The sequence below is a fragment of the Amphiprion ocellaris genome, chromosome 7 (assembly GCF_022539595.1).
Source record: "Amphiprion ocellaris isolate individual 3 ecotype Okinawa chromosome 7, ASM2253959v1, whole genome shotgun sequence".
Taxonomy (NCBI): Eukaryota; Metazoa; Chordata; class Actinopteri; family Pomacentridae; genus Amphiprion; species Amphiprion ocellaris.
In genome coordinates this window covers 9950068-9971205 of record NC_072772.1, presented here as the reverse complement: position 1 = coordinate 9971205, position 21138 = coordinate 9950068, and the positions used below count along the sequence as shown (strand labels likewise).

General features: G+C 40.3%; 1 protein-coding gene across 1 annotated transcript; it reads right to left on the bottom strand.

Annotated features, from left to right (window-relative positions):
• Positions 1–11331: 11331 nt before the first annotated feature.
• On the bottom strand, positions 11332–19622 carry LOC111572667 (uncharacterized). The gene is made up of 8 exons (XM_023276426.3): positions 19597–19622; positions 16788–16813; positions 15851–15912; positions 14569–14871; positions 13776–14069; positions 12818–12937; positions 12575–12686; positions 11332–12428 (listed from the first exon to the last, which is right to left on the bottom strand). Exons 1-7 carry the CDS (start codon positions 19597–19599, stop codon positions 12616–12618), a joined length of 879 nt encoding a protein of 292 aa, XP_023132194.3. The 5' UTR covers positions 19600–19622; the 3' UTR covers positions 11332–12428; positions 12575–12615.
• Between the last annotated feature and the right edge of the window lie 1516 nt (positions 19623–21138).

Below are 21138 nucleotides of genomic sequence, written 5' to 3'. Positions count from 1 at the left end.
GATACCATGGCTGTGTGAAAGTTGCTGCTTTCATCCATGCATGCCTCTTTTGTCTCACTTTCCTTCAAATCACATTATATGAGCAAGACTAAATGTCTGTGATGGTGGTGTCTAATAAATTTTGCCATGCTTTAAAAAGGACAGAAGAGTAAATTGTTATGGGGATGAAAACTGGAGAGAAAAGGGTTCCTCCTTGTGGCCATTTTAGGACACGTTACACTCAGTTATCTTAACTGGACACATAGCCTCTGATGTGTTCTCATTCACATGCTCACATAACTACAATTAGCATGTGGTTGTTAATCAAGCTTTGTACACGAATGGAGGGAATAACATTTCTTGTAAAAAGGCGGTGGTGGTAGCAAGTACAGATGCAATGCAGGTGTGTACATGGGGAGGTTAGGCACTGGAAAGTGTATAGAACATGTAGTTTAAATCAAGTTGTCGTCTTTTGTGGTTGGAGTGGATGAAGCGTGACTATAGAACAGTGACTAATCCTGGCCAAACAACTGTGCGGCTCCATTACATTATTTAACTGTGCTTTGTCAGTGGTGCTTAGTCTAAATATTAATGTAACTAACAATAGAAACTCAATAGATGTTGTCTTTCTGTCGGTAAAAATAAGTAAATCGGATTAAACTGTCACTTTGGAAACTGTTTACAAGTTTTGATGAAATTATGTCATCTGCCATGTCAGTGGTTCCATTCATTTCAAATGGGTCGTGTGTGTTGCTGCTTGTTGACACAAAGTTAATAACAAAATTGTATTTCTTCTGTTGGTTTAGATGAACATCTCTGGTAAAATGTGTTTTTTTTTTTAACAGTTTTTTTGTTCTCCATTTGTATAACTTTGCAAATTTGCGTATCGGTGTGTGATAAAGGTACTTGCAGTTGGGCATCTTTTAGAATCGGAACTGAGACTCTAACAGGAATTTACTCTTTTGACAGCTTACGGCAAGAATTTAAACTACAATCACATCTCTTAAAACTCACGAGTACACACACACACACACACACACACACACACACACACACACACACACACACACACACACACACACACTATCCCCTCAGGCATTTACATACATGTGCATGAACACACTGACACGGCGAATGCCAGCACTGGCAAACAAAGGTATGTGTGCAAATGCATTAATGCAGTCATGCAAACAGAGGCTTGTGCACTACAAACAAGAGCAGATTCCCTTTCCGTCTGTCTGTCTGTCGGGCCAGCACTCTCCCTTGGACACACACACACTGGGAAGGAGTGTTTATGCCAACTCTGTCCTCTCTGGTCTATTTCTGAGGCGACGAGAAAATGATCAAAGCTATGTGACCAGACTCCAGGAATGACCTTCTAACTGTCTCAGGTGTCTCTTCATACACACACACAAATATACACACCTTCAAACTCACATAGAAGACGCATGTAAGCTCATACAGGGGTCACTGATCTGACAAATACATAAATGAATACATAAAAACATACATAATCATAACTCTCATGTGTCTGCATTTCTTCCACATTAGCGTCTGTACGGCACGTCCCTGCTCAAATCCCTCACTACGTCTGGAGTGTGGAGATAAATTTAAGTGGAGGTTGCTGTAGGGACCTGTTGGTGTCAAGTATCCTCTGCTTGCACAGCATGTCAGCCATTTTTCTTCACATCTTTTCTCACTTTCAGTTGCTAACTGTGTCCCCGTCACTGGCAGCTCTTCGGCCCAAGTACACACACAGAAACTGAACAAAAAAATGTTCTCAATTTCCCATATTTACCTCTTGTTCTTGCAGATGCTGATGTGCAGAGGTTATACGATCGTTGGCACTAGATTACTGAATGGATGTTGCACAGCTGTTGCAGCAGCTGTGCAACAAGCTCCTCCTGTAGTTAGGGCTGGACCCGAATATCTGGACATGACGGTAGTATCTGAATATTTATTTTGAGATCTGAATATTCGGATCAATTTGCCCAACATGTCCCCCCGTCGGACGTTACGATATGAATCGATCCTAATATTCATGCATGCATAAGGCATGTGGATTTAAAGACCGCTCTGATTTCAGCTCCAGCTCTGGGATTACCGGACTACATGCAACCGTTTCATCTATACGTCAGTGAGTGAGAAGGATTTGCTTCTGGGGTGATGGTGCAGAAGCATGGGTCGCATTACTGCCCTGTGGCATATTACTCATCTAGGCTCTGTACGGTGGTGCGTGGTATGCCTGCTTGTTTAAGATCTGTGGCTGCAGTTGCAGCAATGATAGAGAAATCTGCACCGCTTGTTTTGGCACATGACTGTTTTGTATACGCTCCACATTCAGTGATGCACATACTTAATATAGCCACCACACAACACATGTCAGCTGCACGTAGGTCAGGCTATGAGTCAATCATTTTGTCCAGTCCACAAATCATTCTGAAAAGAGTCCCCACTCTAAACCCTGCAAATTTTCTTCCAATTACAAAATCGGATGATAATCAGTAATCAGAAGTGATGATCAGCTGCAGCACACCACCTCCATGTTTTGGCATGTGTGGCACAAGGTCCAACACGTGTAGGAAAAGGAGGGATAAATCAGATCATTTGATCACAATGGTTTGCACCAGGAATTACACAGGTTTCACAAACAATGATTGGAACATGGGTGATTTGTCAGCAGACCAGGCAGGCAGGGAACACAATTAATCATGACCACTTGCCGCCACCATCAGGTCCCTTTGTAAATATGCAAATTGATTTTATGCACATGCCAAGCTGTCAGGGTTACAAACATTTGTTAATAATCACCGACATGTTTTCCAAATGGGTGGAAGCATACCCAACCAGAAAAGATGATGCTAAAACTGTGGTGAAGTGTTTGATAAAGGAACCGATTCCTCGGTTTGGGGTACCGATAGGGATCAACAGTGATACAGGTCCAGCTTTTGTTGCTAAAATTACACAAAGCCGAGCAGCAATACTTGGATTTCAGTGGAAATTACATGTTCCCTATCATCTACGGAGCTCAGGGCAGGTGGAAAGAATGAACTCTACCATCAAAGAGAAGCTAACCATTCTAACAACAGGGTTGAAATGGCCTGACGCCCTTCCAATTGTGCCATATTCAATCCGTAGCACAGCAAATTTGACCACAGGACTGAGCCCCCATGAGCTTCTCATGGGATGGTCAGTGTCCACAGGAGCTAGTGCACCTTTGACCCCACACAAAGTCACTCTGCTATGGACTGATGAATATATGACTGAGTATGTGAAACGTCTGATACATTAAGAAGGTTTCATTTACAGGTCTGTCATAGGCTCCCGAAACCATCGGAGGAGCCCATTCATCCTTTCCAGCGTGGTGATTATGTATTAATCAAATCTTTGGAAAAAAATCTCTTTCACCTAGGTGGAAAGGTCCATACCAGGTGCTGTTGGTGACCCAGATGGCTGTGTAGATTGAGGGCCGAGCAGAGTGGGTCCACACCGACTAGCAATGGTCGACAAGGAGGGGCCTGGACAGGAGTGATGTGGATGCTGATCCTACTCCTGACGGTGGACAACCACTCCCCGAATGGCAGAGAAACGAGAGATGCACCTGGAGCATCTCCTACAGGAGAAGGCCTCTCACCCCCTGGGTTTGCTGCACGTCTTTCCCCTGATCCTCCGAAACCCAATCCACTGACCGGTGTAGTCCCAGCACCGTACACATGTACTGACATACGAAGTCTGGAGCAAAACAAAAAGACAATGGACTGTTTGAACTGCTCCTCTCACACAAACACTGATAACCTCCAGAGGGAAGACAAAGGAGAAATTGACTATGGGGACTCAGACTCTGGTTATGACCCTCCAAAAAAACGGACCTACGGAGATTTCCTTCTACTGCTCGAGCGCCAGATGTAAGGGAAATGATTGTTATATTGTTTACCCTGGTTATGACTCAGAAGGTAAATGGGCCTGGAAAATCCTGGACCCTGATCTAGTAACAGTATCCAGGGTGTCATCCCTTCTGCCACACAAAGTGTCTATGTGGAAGGTTAAGGTTGTTAGCCATAACCCACTGTCAGAAATGCCGGACTTGTGGTGCTTTACCGCAAAGCAATTGAATAATAATCCTGTGTGTGCTGAATTTGTGCCCAATTTTAAACTGTTTCCTTTTAGAGATTCAAGGTGCCTGCCAGCAGAAGAAGAAAAACCCCCTATTCATTTCCACATAAATAAAGTGATGCGTTCTGTGGCACAGCCAGAACAGCTCCCGAGCAAGAGTAAGGAGAACTCTGCTATGAAATTAATGCTGGGATACGTACACGAACATAATCTAAGTAAATGCTGGGTATGTCAACACATGCCTAACTCCATGCACTCTCCCATGTTTACACCAGTTCCCTTTTCTTTAGCGGATTATAAATCAATAAATTGGAATGATTTAGGTTCAAGGATGGAGAAAGGTTCAGAAGATTGCTTCTCCCCTGCTTTTCCTGCGAATACTACTGAGTTTTCTAGGTATCGACAGATGGGAGAATGGGTAGAAGATGAGGTTAATAAACAACATCTCCCATCTAAAATTAACTCTTGTAAATTACTGACAATCCATTCAGTAAAACTCTACACTGATTTGGCTATGAAATATAGAATGCCATTAGCATTAGTCCAAACTAACTTTCCCAGTTCTTATATTGAGCATCCTTTGAATTCTCCATGTGTTCCACAACCCTACACCCCCTCAGTGTTAGTCGACACAATAGTTGTGGTGCACACTTGGTTTGGGACGCACAGTGTACAGATAAACACTGTAAACATCCATAATTGTTCTGTCGCAATCCTAAATGATGAACCCCCTCTAAGAAATTGCAATCAATATCTGCCACCTATTCAAATTCAGAGAAAATTCTAGAAAATGTAACTTTATGTTTTAAAGGTGTGGGTCTCCACATTAATGAACAGTTAGGTACGAGTAAATGCAATTCGGAAGTCCCTGCAGTGTTGAAGCAATCTCCACTCCCAAAGAGAGAATATCTAGTCTGTGGTGATAAAGCATACAGCTGTATGCCCTATTCAGTACTAAATGGCGTTTGTTAATTGGCTTTCCTGGTCCCTTTCATTAGAGAAGTGCAAACCTCTGAAATGGCTTTACTGCATAACCCATTAAGCAGAGCCAAAAGAGAAATTTCTCAGAGCGAACAAGTATGGGGTGTTATTCTTTCCTCCTATGGTGTTTTCATTTCACACAGGGAAGGAGCGACTCTGTCCGAGGTGCTGGAAAGCCATCTTAATGCATCCAGCCATGCTATGCTAGCGGAGCACAAAGAGTTACAAGAGGTTAAAACTGTGGCTCTGCAAAATTGGATGGCCCTTCACTCCAAAGAGTTCAATTTTTGTCTCATCAGACCAGAGAATTTTGTTTCTCGTGGTCTGAGAGTCCTTCAGGTGCCTTTTGGCAAAAAGGAGTGGCTTCCGTCCGGCCACTCTACCATACAGGCCTGATTGGGGGATTGCTGCACAGATGGTTGTCCTTCTGGAAGGTTCTCCTCTCTCCACAGAGGAATGCTGGAGCTCTGACAGAGTGACCATCGGGTTATTGGTCACCTCCCTGACTAAGAACATAACAGTCCTGTTGCCATATTTGGATTGTGACATAAACATGGCATACCTTCCAAACGGTATATATACCCAAGGCCAGAGAGACTCCTTAGAGTTGGTGCTGACAATGCTGGCATGAATGCTACTTTGTTGTATCACTTCTCCTGATGTCAGTAAACTCTACTCTCAACACAAGCCATCTGAGTCTCCAGAGTGTTTCTGAGTTTTCCTCCTAATTTCCTCTCCAGACATTGCAGAATTCTCCAACACTGTTGTGAGAGATGATGGCAAACATACACATCAAACAACTGTCATCTGTCAATATAGCAGCTAACATATTAGTAATTGCTGGATAACTGAAATTTATGCTGCCTCAGTCAGTAAATTGTAATCTCACATCCACACTTGCTAGCATCTTGTGGTCTTCATGAATAGATAAGATAAAAGTATGCTTCTTTTCATCATCAAAGTGGCAACAGACAAGTTTTTAAGCCCACATCTGAGGTTCACTCTTGCTTGTTTTATCTCTTTGCCTTCTCCAACAACAGGGCTCCCTCTTTTGCCAGACAGAGTTTCCAGTTACTCTGGTTGTTTTAACCAAAAGTTGTGCCTTCATTTTCCTGGGAGAATTCAGACCCGATGATGAACACGATCAAATAGCGAAAGTGAGGCTTATTGGGAACCAAACACAGATGGTGTCATTATTCTATAGCCATTACATCGTGCAGTCACCCAAAGAAAAAAACAAAACTTGTCTGTTGTCTCTTTAATAATGCAAACAACATAATTTCTTGACTGTGATATACCAGGGGAAAGAAAACAAACACCTATAGAGGAATTAAACTTTTCAAGTTTTGGATCAGATCTGTGTTCTTTGGTTTTGCATATGGATAAAAAAAAGTCAAGCAAGCCAAGATCCTGCTGTTTGTGGCTGTGCAGTTGTTTCTGCTCTCTAAAACAACAAGAAAAGTCATAGTAATGAAACTAGGTCACATCAGTGGAATACTAGTAGACTGTAAATATAGTTTTGTACTGTGGAGCAGCAAGTAAGAAGTGTTAGACTGTAGTTCATGTGGGTACAGGTTGTAGTGTGATGTCAGTTTTACTCTACTGCAACACACATTACAATTGCATCTGATAGTCTTTGATGTTCAGCTTCTGTGGAAACATGAGGCCCCCAGCCGTCTGCAGCCAACTAGGCATCTCACCCACCAATTCCTCACACTGGTCTCTGTTTCTCCCACTGGCTGCCCCTCATACAATCCTCCCATGGGAGAGTCAACTTCAGTGCGATCACCTGTCTGAGCGTTTGAGGCAGCAAAGCAACGTCTACAGTTCCCTGGAAAGAGACGGACGGATACTGTAGATGAATAGGTGGATAGCTGGAACAGCATACCATTAAATTTCTATGTATATATAGTATTCGCTCCACATGTACGAGTGTGAATGTGTGTGCAAATGCAAAGGTCAAATCTTAAGCAGTTCTATAAATATTCAAAGGAGATGTGACTCTAGTAGATGTCTGCTCACATTTCGCTCATCTACACACATACTCATGCACACACCACTTTAAATACTGGTTCGTAGCCTAGTTGGAAAGGCCCTGGCCAAAAGCTCCTTTGGTGTATCACCATTACAGAGAGGTGTTTATAGTTCTATTGGGCTCCAAGCCAACTAACATCTTTCTCTCTCTCGTTCGCAATGGTTCAAGTTCTTTCAAGTCCCTGCCGATGGTTGTTGGCTCGACCGAACCAGGACCACACATTTGCACTAGCAATGTTTTCATCTTCTGACCAAGAGAAATATTTTCATTGATGCACACTCACGTAGTCCACACAGGATTCCAGCAGCTTCATAAACCTGCCACTGTAACTCTCTGGGTGCAGAAGTAATTCTTCTGGGACTACCTGATACACAAGCGGTTACAGCACATACCACACTGACCCAGACCTTTCCTGCATCCATCCATCCATCCATCCATTATCTATACACCGCTTAATCCTCACTAGGGTCGCGGGGGGGCTGGAGCCTATCCCAGCTGACTCGGGCGAAGGCAGGGGACACCCTAGACAGGTCGCCAGTCTGTCGTAGGGCTACACCTTTCCTGCATGTCATTCTATACTCTTTATCCCCATATTTCCTGTCTTTATTGTCACTATCTAATAAAACTAAATACAAAAAAATCTCAACATTGGCCACTATGTAACAAATGATTTGACTGTAGTTCATAAACTGTGACTCTGTGTGTGATGGTTCACCTGTTGGAAGTGAAAAAACGAACAGTGTGACCTCCTGTTAGATCCTGATCAATCTTGTCTCCATGTTGGAGATAATTTGCGATTTTAAGTAATTAATGAAGTTGTGGCTGTGAATGCGTGCACAAATGTGAACAACTTTTTCGCTTTGGAGACACTGCTGCTGACTGATGCTGCAAGTACTTAATGAACTCAGAGGAAAAACTCCTACAACCGACTGAAAGCAACAAATTAAACTTCAGTTCTGCTTAGTGTTTTGTCGAAACTGTTTACAGTCATTAGTCTCATTAATCTGAGCTGTTCATCTCTGTTTTCATTGCGGTAAAGTTTTTATTTTTATGAACATTTCAGCTGGTTATAGATCTGAAGTGGTAGATCAAAGTGACTGAGAAAGGTGTTCTGGGATTTTTGCACACAGACTGTGTCTTTTGTGCTTGCTGTGATGTTTTTTGGACCAATATTGGTGCTGAATTGTGGAAAAAGTCGCACAGCTTAATATAGGTCGCTTCTGGGTGCCTGCTAATGTGACTGCATGCAGAGCAGACGTGTGCTTTGCTGAAAAAGATGTAGAAAAGTTCTTGGTCCATCTCAGCATGATTGCCGTCACTATGTTTTATGAAAAAGTTACCAGGGTGCCCATTTAGACACAAAGCCGACAAGTTCAGTAGCTGTCAGATTAATCCAAAAGAGTGCATGTCTAAGAGTGGCTTTGAAATAACCTTTTACACATCGTTGCATTGGTCACTCCCTTCCATATCTCTTTCTTTATCTCCTCTCTTCCATCCTTCTTGTGTGTTTGTGTTATTTTCCCTATCTCGGGCATCGGGTCATGAGTCAGAAAGCACAGAGGTGATAAATGCTTCCAGGTCACCTCTCCTGTCTCTGTAGGTCAGCGAGAGAGTTTCTGCAGTGACAGCAACAACATGATCATTCAGCTGCAGCACCAGAGCTCCTGAACCTCCTGACCTGCTCACTCCTTCACTGTCTCTGCTCCGTCAGCCTTATGCTGTTTCTTCACCAGAATTCAGAGAACAAGACCTAAACCAAATGGCAGGTGTTCTAATAGAGGGGATAACTACAATATTAGTGCTTGATGCTGCTGCTGATCGTTTGTCCACAACAGTGTTATGTGTAAACATATCAAAAAGCTTACCTGTAGGCTCATATCTGATAATCAAGGTAACAAATAGTCATTTTCTGATGTCATTTAGACTCACAATGTATATGAATTAGTATTCACTAGAGTACAGTCTAGTTTTTACAGTTAGTAACATTTATTTGCACATTACAATTAATTGCAATGGGAGGAAAAGAGCAGATTATGATACTTACAGATTTAGTTGTGTTGAAAGGGTCCACTTTATTCTATACTGTTTGCATTGTTCCACTCTACACTCGCTGCGTATTTTGTAAATGTTAACAGCCCAATCTCCCTCCAGCTGATCAGCTCGACTCACCCACTGTGAATTGATGCGTCGTGTTCCAGCTCCCGGCGCTAAAACTAATCTAGTTGACTTTCATAACTGGGGTAATCTGATTATAAACAGTGTGGCAGAGGTCACAAACCACTTGCTGAGAAATGCCACAGGACTGTGTTCTGACGGAAGACATTCTCCATTAAGCAGGAGATTACACCACTCTGCTGTGTCACTGGAAAACTTGAAAATCTGCTTAGGTTGTTTATGATCATCACAACTCCTTTCTTCGCCTTTCTTTTGATTCTTAATGTACCTATAAAGACTTTGATTCTTTAGCTCTTTAGTCCATCTGCAAGTTGTCAGTGTGGGTTCAATCCCCTAGAAATAAAAATCAGTTTGTGTGTGCTTGTCATGCTCCCAGAAAGAAATATTAGTCAGTTCAACATGTTCATTGAATAAACAAATGGAAAATGTTCAGTGGAGTCCAATAGTTTTTGTGTCTTTCGTATTTTTGCCCCATGACAGGGTCCTTTTGTTAATATACATCAAAGTTTTACATTTCCTAACAGTACTTCTGTTTCATCTTGAACTTAAGCGCTTCACATCCTTTTCCAGTACCTCAAATTGACTAATGTTTATGTTTAAACCAAGTCTGACATGTGGTGTGTTTCTCCTGCAGCCACCACAGAGGAAGGTCCTCCCTGATTTGTTTGGGTTAGACAGCGGAGGAATGAAAGGAGGGAGGACACGGAGATGGGGTGGAGTGGGAGGTGAGGGGGGGTGTGATGAAAGAGGAAAGGGGGGCGTGAGTGAGCTTGGACAATGCTGCCTGAATTTTAAAAAGGGAAAGAGAAAAAAGGGATGAGGGAGAAAGGGGAGTGGACGTTCGGTGGAGAGAAAAGAGGTGGGTAAAAGAAAGAGGGGAGAAAGGTGGCAGAGGGGGGAGGGTGATGGGGACAGAAGGGAGGGTAATTAGAGGGAGGACATAAGAGTGGAAGGACTGGAGAAGATGCAGAAGGAGAGTGAGGGGAAGGCGTGAGGACATGCGAAGAGGGAATAAAAGAATGAAGGAAGGGAAGGAAAATGATGGGAAAGACAGAGGGGGGAGAAGGGGAGGAGAGGAGGGAGGAGGGCAGGGACCTTTGGGGTTACATTCCTGAAGTGTAACCAGCCTGGTGCTGCTCTGCTGCCCAATGTAAACAGAGCAGAGACTGGACTGACAGCCTGTCACAGTGACTCATGAGGCAGAGAGGAAGCGAGTGAAGAGGGAAAGAGGTGGAAACAGACGGTTTTCGGTGATGTGCATATCTATGATTTTAACTATATTTAATAATACGTACTCTCATAGACTCAATAGACAATGTGGTGAAATGATCTTACAATTCCTATTCTTAAAGCGTCAGTGAAAGCTTTTCACTGGAAAAAAAGCAACTTGACTTCTCTTTTTTCCATTCTACAGGGCGATTCATCTCTTATTCAGTTCTGAAGAAGCCTCTTAGATGAGAGGTGAAATGTGTCTAGATCCAGAAAAGAGAAGTCCAGTTGCTTTTTCCTGAATATAGACATCTGATAGACATCTTACATTTCTTCCTCTTCTACCATTGATCTCATACCTCTTCTACTCTACAACCTCCTTGCTGCATGAATTTCTTTTTTTTTTTACTGGAAGGATACAATATGTGTCCCTGTGTAAAAGGATCATTTTGGCATTGCTTTGATTACACATCATGAGCTGAATACACAGACATTGTTTCTCTACCGTGGAAGAAGGAAATTAAATTGTATATTATGACTAATGTGATCAGTTTCATGGGTGTAGAACATCGGTGTATTTGTAATATGTCATAGTAAAACCAAACCCAATTTCTATAGTAATCAACCACAATGCCAGGGATTTAATTCTCACTGTGTGGTGCTTGTACGACATCTAGTGGCAGTTAGGCTGCATTGCAATTGAAAACTTATTTCTGGAGCAAAGATTTTTGTTGTTTTCTGTGAGTGTGTGGATTGTGTAAATACTGTCTACTGTAGTGTGCAATGCCGGGACCTAAACATGAAATATGAACGTAAATCTTCCCCCAACACAATAAAAATTGAGTTTTACAAGTTTAATTGGTTTACAAAAGGGATACAGCTTGGATAAATACCAAATCATAGTGCATTTTATAGTCCAACATCAAGTAGGAAAAACAAACAATTGAATAAATATTTTGCATACATACATTTAGAATGAGAACAGCTACCTGAGAAAATGTCACAATTGTGAAAAGATCAAAATACCAATGATCAAAGCAATGGTCATTCAATTAAAAGCAAGAAAAACCCTCTTTTCCTTGTATCCTTATTGCACTTTACTAGGGAATACAAGAGCTTACAGAATACTAAAGAAAGTTTGGCTGAAACAGCAAAGTTCAGCAAAGCAAATATTGTGCAAACAGTATTTTGGCACCTGTCTTTTCTTAATTCATGCATCTTTCACATTTTTTTGGCTACTGATCATTCTTGATGCAAATTAAGAGACCATGGTGCCGCTCTATTGTATCTATACATGTAGCAATTTAAACATGGCTACTAAAGGAAAATTCACAGGGAAATTTTTAAAGTACAGCAACAGCACTATACCATAATTTAAAAAAAATATGCTAAAACAGTCAAGAAGTGACCCTAGCAGCAAGTGTAATGGGTCTCATTTCCGCTCACAAACGTCAGTGTAACAATAAAGTCTTTCAGTATTTTCTTCTTTGGACTTTACCACTCAGTGCGAGGTGGTGTTTCCATGAGATACAGTTTTCGAGAATGCAACATCAATCTCACCACACACCACTGGAAAAGTGCTTTTTTTTTTTTTTTGAGAAGTAAGTCATTCCCGTCCGCTGTTGTCAGTTTAATGACGCATCCTGCTTCATTAGTAATAATATATACTTCCTCAAAAATGTCAAAGTCACAAGTGACACTGAAATGTTGACAGCGTGTGGTCCCTGGTGATTCACTGGTTCTTGAGGACGCTGGTCATTCCCGTCTTGGCAGTCAGTCACAAAATACATCTGATTGACATCCAGTTTTGGTTCTTGTTTCCTGAACACCTATGATTTTTGGTCCGAAACAAAAACTGGATTGTCTTCTTCATCAGTTTAACACTCAAGATGCCTCTGTCCCCTCCTGGGGGAGGATAGTGAGGACTATTACCTCCCTGCATACAACAACAAAACAAAACATATAAAACAAGGAACAAGGAAGGAATAAGCTAACTGATGAAAGATTGTAGAACTTAATGAAATTTAATATTCTGAAGCAACTGTGATAGGATTTACAATATTTCTTTATTGGCATTTTTACCTCAGTGTAATCAAAGTTTTGGGAATTTTTGCGTGTCTCCACTAAACAGCTTCTTGCTCCTCACATCCATTTAGCTTTAGCTCTTCCACCACGTTTTGCGCCACCACTGTTCCTGGAAGCCAACACAGAACTTGTTGTGATTTTTTCGCATTACGGTACAGTTCCTGCGGACATCTTTACATTCTTAAAGATATGCAAATGTACATAGAACAGCTATATTCTGACAAAAACCTGTATCCTTACTTATTGGTCTTTTCTTGCATCTCCACCAACACAGTCCCAAAATTACCAACAGGAAAGGCACTAGACAGGCTGTAATTATCACAATAAGACTGGGATTGTTCAGTGAATCCTGGTGTGCACCTACAGATGAGAAGAAATGTATGTATCAGTGACCTTTTTGGGTTTTTCTTTGTAGCATCAACTGAAAATTTGCAACATCAAGTAGACAGAATGACATAGGACTTTTTGTAGACATTCATTCTCTACAGTGGAGAAACTTTTAATAACCTGTAACTCCTTTTGTGCCATCATCAAATCAAAGGTGTGTGTCCAATACTTCAGTTTACAAGCAAATACCTGAAAACTATTCCCATTAGCCTGACCTACACATTTTATTTAGTGCTGATCAGCAATTGTTAGCATGCCAACACATTAAACGAAAGGTATTTCTCAAAGCCAAGGTCTATAATGCTGCTTGGTAGGACGGGTCCTTCCAAGACAGAACTGTGAGTGCTTTAAGCAGAGGAGGCACATACTCATGATTGAAAAGTCTCTAAAAAAAATGTTATTTGGTAAAATTTAAAGGATCCAGACATTGGAGCAGTCCTTTAGTGAAATTTGATGACATGACATCCAAGAAATGCAGTTGCTAGGCTTTGATTTTGAAACACAGCTTCTTAAGTCGTCTCATTTGTCTCTGAAAAAACACCACTGTAGGTAATTACACTACATCCCCACAGAGTATTTGGTTTGGCTGCAGACTCCTAGTCTCGTATGAGCCTTAAAATCTCGTCACAGAAACACAAACTGAACTCCTCTGTCAAAGCCGAACAGTGACAGGATGTAAATGCACACAAAAAGGTCATTATGGGTATAGGTTGCAAGGGATTTTCATTGGCTTTCACACTTCCCAAAACTTGCCCAGTGGTTAAAGCATACCACAGAGTTTTTAAAAATCTTTGCTGCATTAAATACTCACAGACTGAATGCTCATCTGAGGTTACACCACTCACAGAGCAGCTGAACTTCAGCTCCCCTCTGGAACAATTGAAGTATGCAGTGCTGGAGCTCGTGAACAACTTGGTAGCTTTACTTTGAAGTTCAGTCCTGTTCAGGACTTGCCAATTATTATTGCTAGTATTCTCGGTCCCAAACACGTTCCATGTCATGCTGGACAATGGGAACCCACCATGTGAGGCACATGTCACGATGCATCTCTTGAAATTGTTTTCATCACTACACACGGGTGTGACTGAAGGTGTAGTGTACTTTCCTAGAAGACAGGAAGACAGACAGACACTGGTTACAGTCAGCCATTTGTTTTCAACGTTTATGCTTTTTTGAAACTAAGAAAAACTGTTTATCACCAGTATTGAGACAAGATGGAAAGGGAAGGGTGCAAATTTTTAAAAAAATCTGAGGTGCTTTCCTGTATGATTCATGTCTAAGTCAGACTAGTACACACAGACTCCTCTCTGTTGAGGCCTTTTTGTTCCTTCAAGTTGAAGCCAAGAGATAAATTGTTTTGGGTTTTGTGAACTTCGGGGGAAAAGAATAAATTTACCTCGTTCTATCTAATCTGTCTAATCTAAGTTTCAAGTAAACTTGGATGAAGGATTGTAATGAAAATGCCATGAGATTGTGAAATGGTGTCACATAAAAACAGTGCGATATATTTTTTAAGAATTACATTTAAGTTATTGTGTGTGGAGAAACTCCTGATAAAGCTGGAACAAATTATAGTTAAAATGTTGAACTTTGCATGTGCATACCTGTGACATTCAGTCGTATAATTATTCTAGTCGGTTCCGGATCATTGCTGTAGTGGATATAGAGGTCGTATACCCCACTATGAGACATGTTCAGTCCAAACATGTGGACCTCATTTGTGCTGCTATCCACTCTTGTGTTCTGCCATACCGGTTGTGTGATGTTCCATGTTGAGTGGTATCCATTGATGTATACGCTGCCCTTTTGGAGATACATGTATTTTGTTTTTCCCTGCTTCACAGTGGGCGACTTAAAGGTCACATTTCCACCAACTTCCCCTCTGAGCGACATCGGAACAACCCTTTCTGGAAAAGAAACGTAAGTGGGAGTAAAGTTTAAGAGCATACCGGGAAACCTTTTATGAAACACGGTGTCTTCAGGGACACAAAAGGAATGACAAAAAACATTACTGAGCTGTACAATATGAGTAAACAGTTCATATTTTAGGCTTTGAGTGGGTGTGAAGGTCCATTGCCTGACGCAGTAGACTAATTTCACTTCTTCTTTTTCCTTATTTGCTTTTTCCTTTTTGTGTAGTAGTATCTCTCTTATATCTTAGATGATGAAAACATCTGTCTTTAGGTTGACAAACTTAGAACTAACTTCATTTGACTAAAGTTTGATATTTTACTATATCACAACAATTTTGCTGAAAACAGAAACATTAAGTTTATGGACTGGAAGATATACTCAGAGAACAGTTTGGAAAATATGCTTACTTGCTCTTTTGACATGAGTTAGTTGACAATGGTCACACCATTCTCATATCTGTGTGATTTACAACGAGCAGGCAATTATCTTAGTTCACCTTAATCTAGAGACCTTAACCCTTTGATACGCAGTGTGGGTGAGGAGATACCCATTTTCCATTGGATTTGGGTTACTTTTGACCCATCTTGCGCATTAAAGGGTTAAACAGGGTGGAGTTGCTAGTCTGGCACTGGTTTCCAGTCACTATGCTTGTTCATATTTATCTTTGGAGCATATAAGTGGAAGGAAACCTCTCTATAAATGTTACAAGAAAGTGTATTTCTTACACAGTAAATGCTGCCCTTTAAAATCAAAACAGAAACTAAAAAGGGAATATTAAGTTCTGCTGTGCTGTAGAGTTGGATGTTATGTTTCTGGTGATTTCTGTCTGTATTATATAACATGTGTTGTTGCTCTGTTCATGTGTGACTGACCACAGCACCGTGAACTCAGCTCCTAAAATTTACTAACCACTAAACAGCTGGTTTCAATGTAAAACCACAATGGACATGCGCTATTGACAGAACTGCTCACCTGTGACAACGAGCCCCATAGTGAAAACCAGAACCAGCAGCTGGAGGCAAAACCTTGGACTTCTAGAAAGACAGGACAAAAATGACAGTTGCCCAGGTATTAATCCTGTAGCACTACAGAAACACACAGAGAGATACTGTGTATACACATCCAATATGTCAGAGAGCCACAAAACACATTCCTTTCAGTGCTCATATACATGATCATCAAATCTGACTAGACCTGCCCTCCTCTGTCAGAAACTGTTTTTAAAACTAATATGATGGACCTTCCTCTCCTTCACAACACCAACTCAAGGACACACTCCAGGATGTCACCAGCCTCCACACATCTGTGAGGAAGCTGCGGATCCATTCACTTTTGTATTCAAAGTTCAATCTAGATTTGACTCCAACACTAAAATTGAGCATCAGGGGGCTTTTGTTCTGCTTTTCATTTAGCTGTAAAGGTTTGAAATCCTTAATCATTTAGATGATTTGACTGCTCGCTGCTGGTGCACAGGCAGTTCCACTGTGTAATGCAAGGCCAGGGGTTTTCATTGGAATTACACAGTCAGCTGCTGGATTACTTCAATAGTAGTACAACTGAACACTTTATCACTATAACAACACTGACTTTTTGAATATTTTTGCAGTCATGAAACCCACATGTTCTATTTAGTTCTCTGCTCATGCCAAGAATTGAATCACAGTAAGTCAATTTTTTTTCTCTGAGTGGATGTTTCAACCTTGAAAGTGACACCTACATGAACCTTCATATCTGTGGCTTCATTGTCACATCTGAAACGCCACACCAGAATAAACCTATCCATCAAAAGTGCCGATAAGACTTCAGCAAGAGATCATACTGTTCATGACAGCGACTTCTGAATCATGTTTTGTCTACTGCTGCAATTTCACAATCACAATGACATCATAGAAAATGTGTGGTTACTTACAGGAAACACTGTTGGTCGCAGCGTGCCTGATTAAAAAAAGATACACAAATTAGTCAGTGTCATGATGGATTCAGTTTTCATTGAATTTGGCATCAGTGAACAAAAGCATTTATCAGACATTAAAGTGGCGAAATTATATTTGGTGATTTTTCTCCTTTTCGTCTTTATGTATCACGTTAGGCCAGTGAGTCAGTTCGTCTAAATGTCAACCATAGTCAGAGAGGTTTTGCTCTTGCAGCAGAAAGCACAACCAGCCAGTCTCAAATACCTCCACCTGCTTCTCTCAAACCCCCACCTGTTTCTTTACATGTCCATACTAAGAACAGTATTATGAGGAAATACAAATGTATGCTATTTGTGTTTAGTTAGGTAAATAGTGAACAGTGTCTCTTGGAAAAAAAAGACTGATTTTTGACAGTCAGTCTTGAGTGGGAAATTAGGTTTTCTCAGCTGAAAGAACACACCCAAAATGATTTCAGGAGACAACAAGCCAAAGGAAAGTCCCAGGAAGAGGAGAGCCTGTTTGTCTTTATGATGAGACGAGGAGTATATTCTTGTACCTACTGGTTGAAACTGCTGCCTTCTAGTTTTCTTTAGTGTTTCCTCCTCCACATTACTTTAAATATAGTATTACAGAAACCAAATGCTAAAACTGTACACAGTTCTGGTAGTTCTATTGTATATTTCTGTGTATTACTTTGTAAAGCTGTAGAAACATTGATTTAAGGTTTTATAAGCTAGTTTTAAACAGACTAATATCTAAAAATTGTTCATGAGGAAATTAATTCATTTTTGACTTCTATGGGCCTGTTGATACTGCCTTAAAAAATCGGAGGAAAGTCCCAGGGGAAAACTGAAAGGTCGTGGTGTCACAGGGTATAGCAAAGTAAAGTTGGACTCTGTATACAAGTCTAGATTCGTCACACAGCTAGAACTTCCACTCTTTTGCGAAAAGTTCTTTGTGTTGAAATTTTGCATGTAAAATTAAAACATTTAAAAGATCTGCAGTACAGCATGAAAAAATAACCGCAATGTGATCAAATAAAAGAGGATATCCAGTGGAAACACCCCCTCATAGACCTGGCTTAATTCTGAGCAGCCTTAGAGTTTCTCCTGTAAGCAGAAACGGCATCAGAGGGAATTCCCAATGGCCATATAATTCCCTGAAGCACTCTGAATGATAAGTTGAGTATCAGGATATCAGATAAGCTCCCAACGTGATATTAATGACTATGAAACAAGAAGCAACACATATCATGTCTTCTCAAGTGTCATTTTAATAAAGCTTTGGTTTTCCTTCATGTATGTGACACTGTCTGTTAAACCAGCATGTATGAAAATAATCCTTGTATATAGTAGCTCTGCTTTAATACTGACTTTATGAGAGCTTATGCTGATTTTCTTTGTCGAGACTGTATCAGAGAGGTGTTAATTCAACTGTCTATCAGTTTCTGAGGCCACAGTTTGTGGTGTTTGACCTGCATTATATTGAAATACATGCTAGGCATTTGTTTCCATCTGATCACCAGATATTGGGGGGTAAATGGTGAATTTGGGAGAAATGTCTACTTCATAATATAGTTTAATAGTTGATGTAATTTTTCTGTGTTCATATTAACCCTTTAATGCACAACGTGGATCAAGAGATACCCATTTTCCATTGAATTTGGGTCACTCTTGACCCATGTTGTTCATCAAAGGGTTAATGCTACACCTACCTTAATGATTTAAAATGACATTAGATACAAATAGAGAACTTGAAAAAAAAGAGGACATCGTACCACGTTGTTACTGAGTGTGGTGTGAATCGAATTTGTGTTTACTATTTTTACTCTCTTATCACCATAGCAACCCCAGTAATGATCACATCTATAAAACAATGAGGCTTTACCAGAGAGGGAATTCCCACATGACGTCATCTTGTTTACCAAATCCTGCAGTGCTTACTGTTATGTTTTACAGTAAGAAATTTTTGTGATCAGATAATCTAGAGAACCATATGCCTCAGATCAAATTACCAATTCATCCCATATGAAGTTCACGTCTTTCTTTTCATGTGGAGGCAAAAAAACACAACAAAGCAAAGAATTTTGTAGAGTGACACCGATTAAACTGAGGCAACAGACTTGGCAGTAGAAGCTAATTTGTCAAACTTGTATCGCTACACAGGAGCTTCACTAGTTGCCTTTTGTTTTATCAAGAAAGACAAACTGCAAGCTTACTTTCCATTTCCTTTCTCCTTTTCAGTCATTTAGGAGGCTACAAATGACTGATTAGATCACCACGTGGGGATTTATGATTCATAATCAAATCTCATCCCAGGAAAAAGAAAAGTAGAACTCATATAACCACAATATCTTTAAACTAAATCAGTTGTGTAGGTTGTTATTAGTGTTTACCCCAGCTGCAGTGATTTCGGTTATAACTCTGCCTGTCTGTTGCAAAGACACAGTGAGTAAATGCCCAGTTTTTTAATCCATGAGCACATCTTTGCACACATCATTCCTATAATAAGGGGGAGAGTCTTGCACAAGCTAAACAGATTTTTAAAAATGTATATTCAGCTGCAGCTAAAACCTATTTACTTATTATGTAGTTATTGGTGTTATTATATATGTAATAGACACATGCACAGGCTGTCGCACAGTGGAATTTTAAATATTTGTTTATACAGCAAACCGTTAATGACTGACAGAAAATCCACAAGACTGTAACTGAAAGCCCTAATCAGAAAACTGTTGGTACATTGTGTTGTTAAAAGTTGCTTTGGAGAAAGACAAGTGAACAAGAAGAGTTAAAAAGCTCTTACCATCCTGCTGTCTTCTCCTCTGTGAGTTTGTGTGAAAAATGTGAGAAGCACTTCCTCTTCTCTCAAGTAGTCTCACACGATGGGCGGAGTGAGTTTAGTTTCCTTTTTTTTTTTTTTCTAAAATCACAGACTACCAGAGAATGGAATGAGAATTGAGTAAGAGAGCTCAGTTCTTCTTTTAGTTCTAGAGATATTTACATAATAATGACAAATGAATACTGTATTTAACTGCTTGTTTTGCAGATTTTTTTAAATCTTGAACAACAGTAAACTTCCACAGAAATGTGTGGGTGGGAAGGTTTTGTGTGTGTGCACGTGTGTTTGTGTGTGTGTGTGTGTGTGTGTGTGTGTGTGTGTGTGTGTGTGTGTGTGTGTGTGTGTGTGTGTGTGTGTGTGTGTGCCTGCATTTTCTATGATGACATTACCGGCCAGATCAACAAGCTTCTCAGTTTTCTTATCAACTCCAGCTGTTCGTGTGATGCAAAGATTACGTATTATTATTACTATAACCAGAACAGCAACGTTAAATGCCTAGTATTGTGCTTGCTTATTTATTTTTTACAAGGCAGTGGAAATGGAAATTATCCCCGGAAAGATTGTTACTGAGATCAGGCAATACTTCTACAGAGAGGAAAGCGATAAAGACTACGCCTACTCAGTCACCACCTGTGTCCCAGAATGCTTCGGGGCCAGAGTGCTATGCCTTGCTTCGGAAGATGACACAATAGTTGTAAGTGCTCACAAAGAGTGTTCAGTGTGGAAGAACAGGAAACAAACTGTCAATGTTACTCTGTGTTTAATGACCCGTTCAGCTAGAATCACAGCCTAATCATCTTCTGGGCATGATTTGCCTGGTTGTTAAACAAGCTAGCGACAAGAAATTATTCCCTCCTCACACCTTAACCCACTAGATACACTGGTTAAACTTTGACAGACTGGCAGTTTGAAGAGGGCAAACAATTTAGTGGAACAGCACATAGAATCTGTTACAATCTCATGTGAATGGAAAGAATTTTCATGCATCGGTAGATTTATACAGGCGATAGCAAACATGTAATCTAGTTTGCTCTAGTGTTGTAAATGGATAAACATTTAACTTTTTAAAGATCTATTTTGACCTTTTATAATTATTATTATTATGATTATTATTATGATTATTATTATTATTATCAGTTTATTTAAAAAGAGACCATGTACAATATTAAACATAAATGTTTCCATTTGATGTATTGCACCAGAGTTAGCTTTAAGCTAATTTCCGTCTGCAGTCCCTTGGCAGGGCACAATAAAAACATCAAAACATTAAAATGTTACAAAAAAGTACCTGACACAGTGAAACAAAACTTTATACACACACAATCTTAAAAGCACACACGTACACACACTCACAGACAAATGCCAATTAAAAGGACATTAATGGTTGCAGTTCTGAGTGTTCTTAAGCAAGTTTTTCAGTTTGTTTTTAAAACTGCTGATAGAAGTACAGTTCTTAATGTCATCAGGCAGTTCCACCGAGTTGTAGCTTTTACAGACAAGCTGACT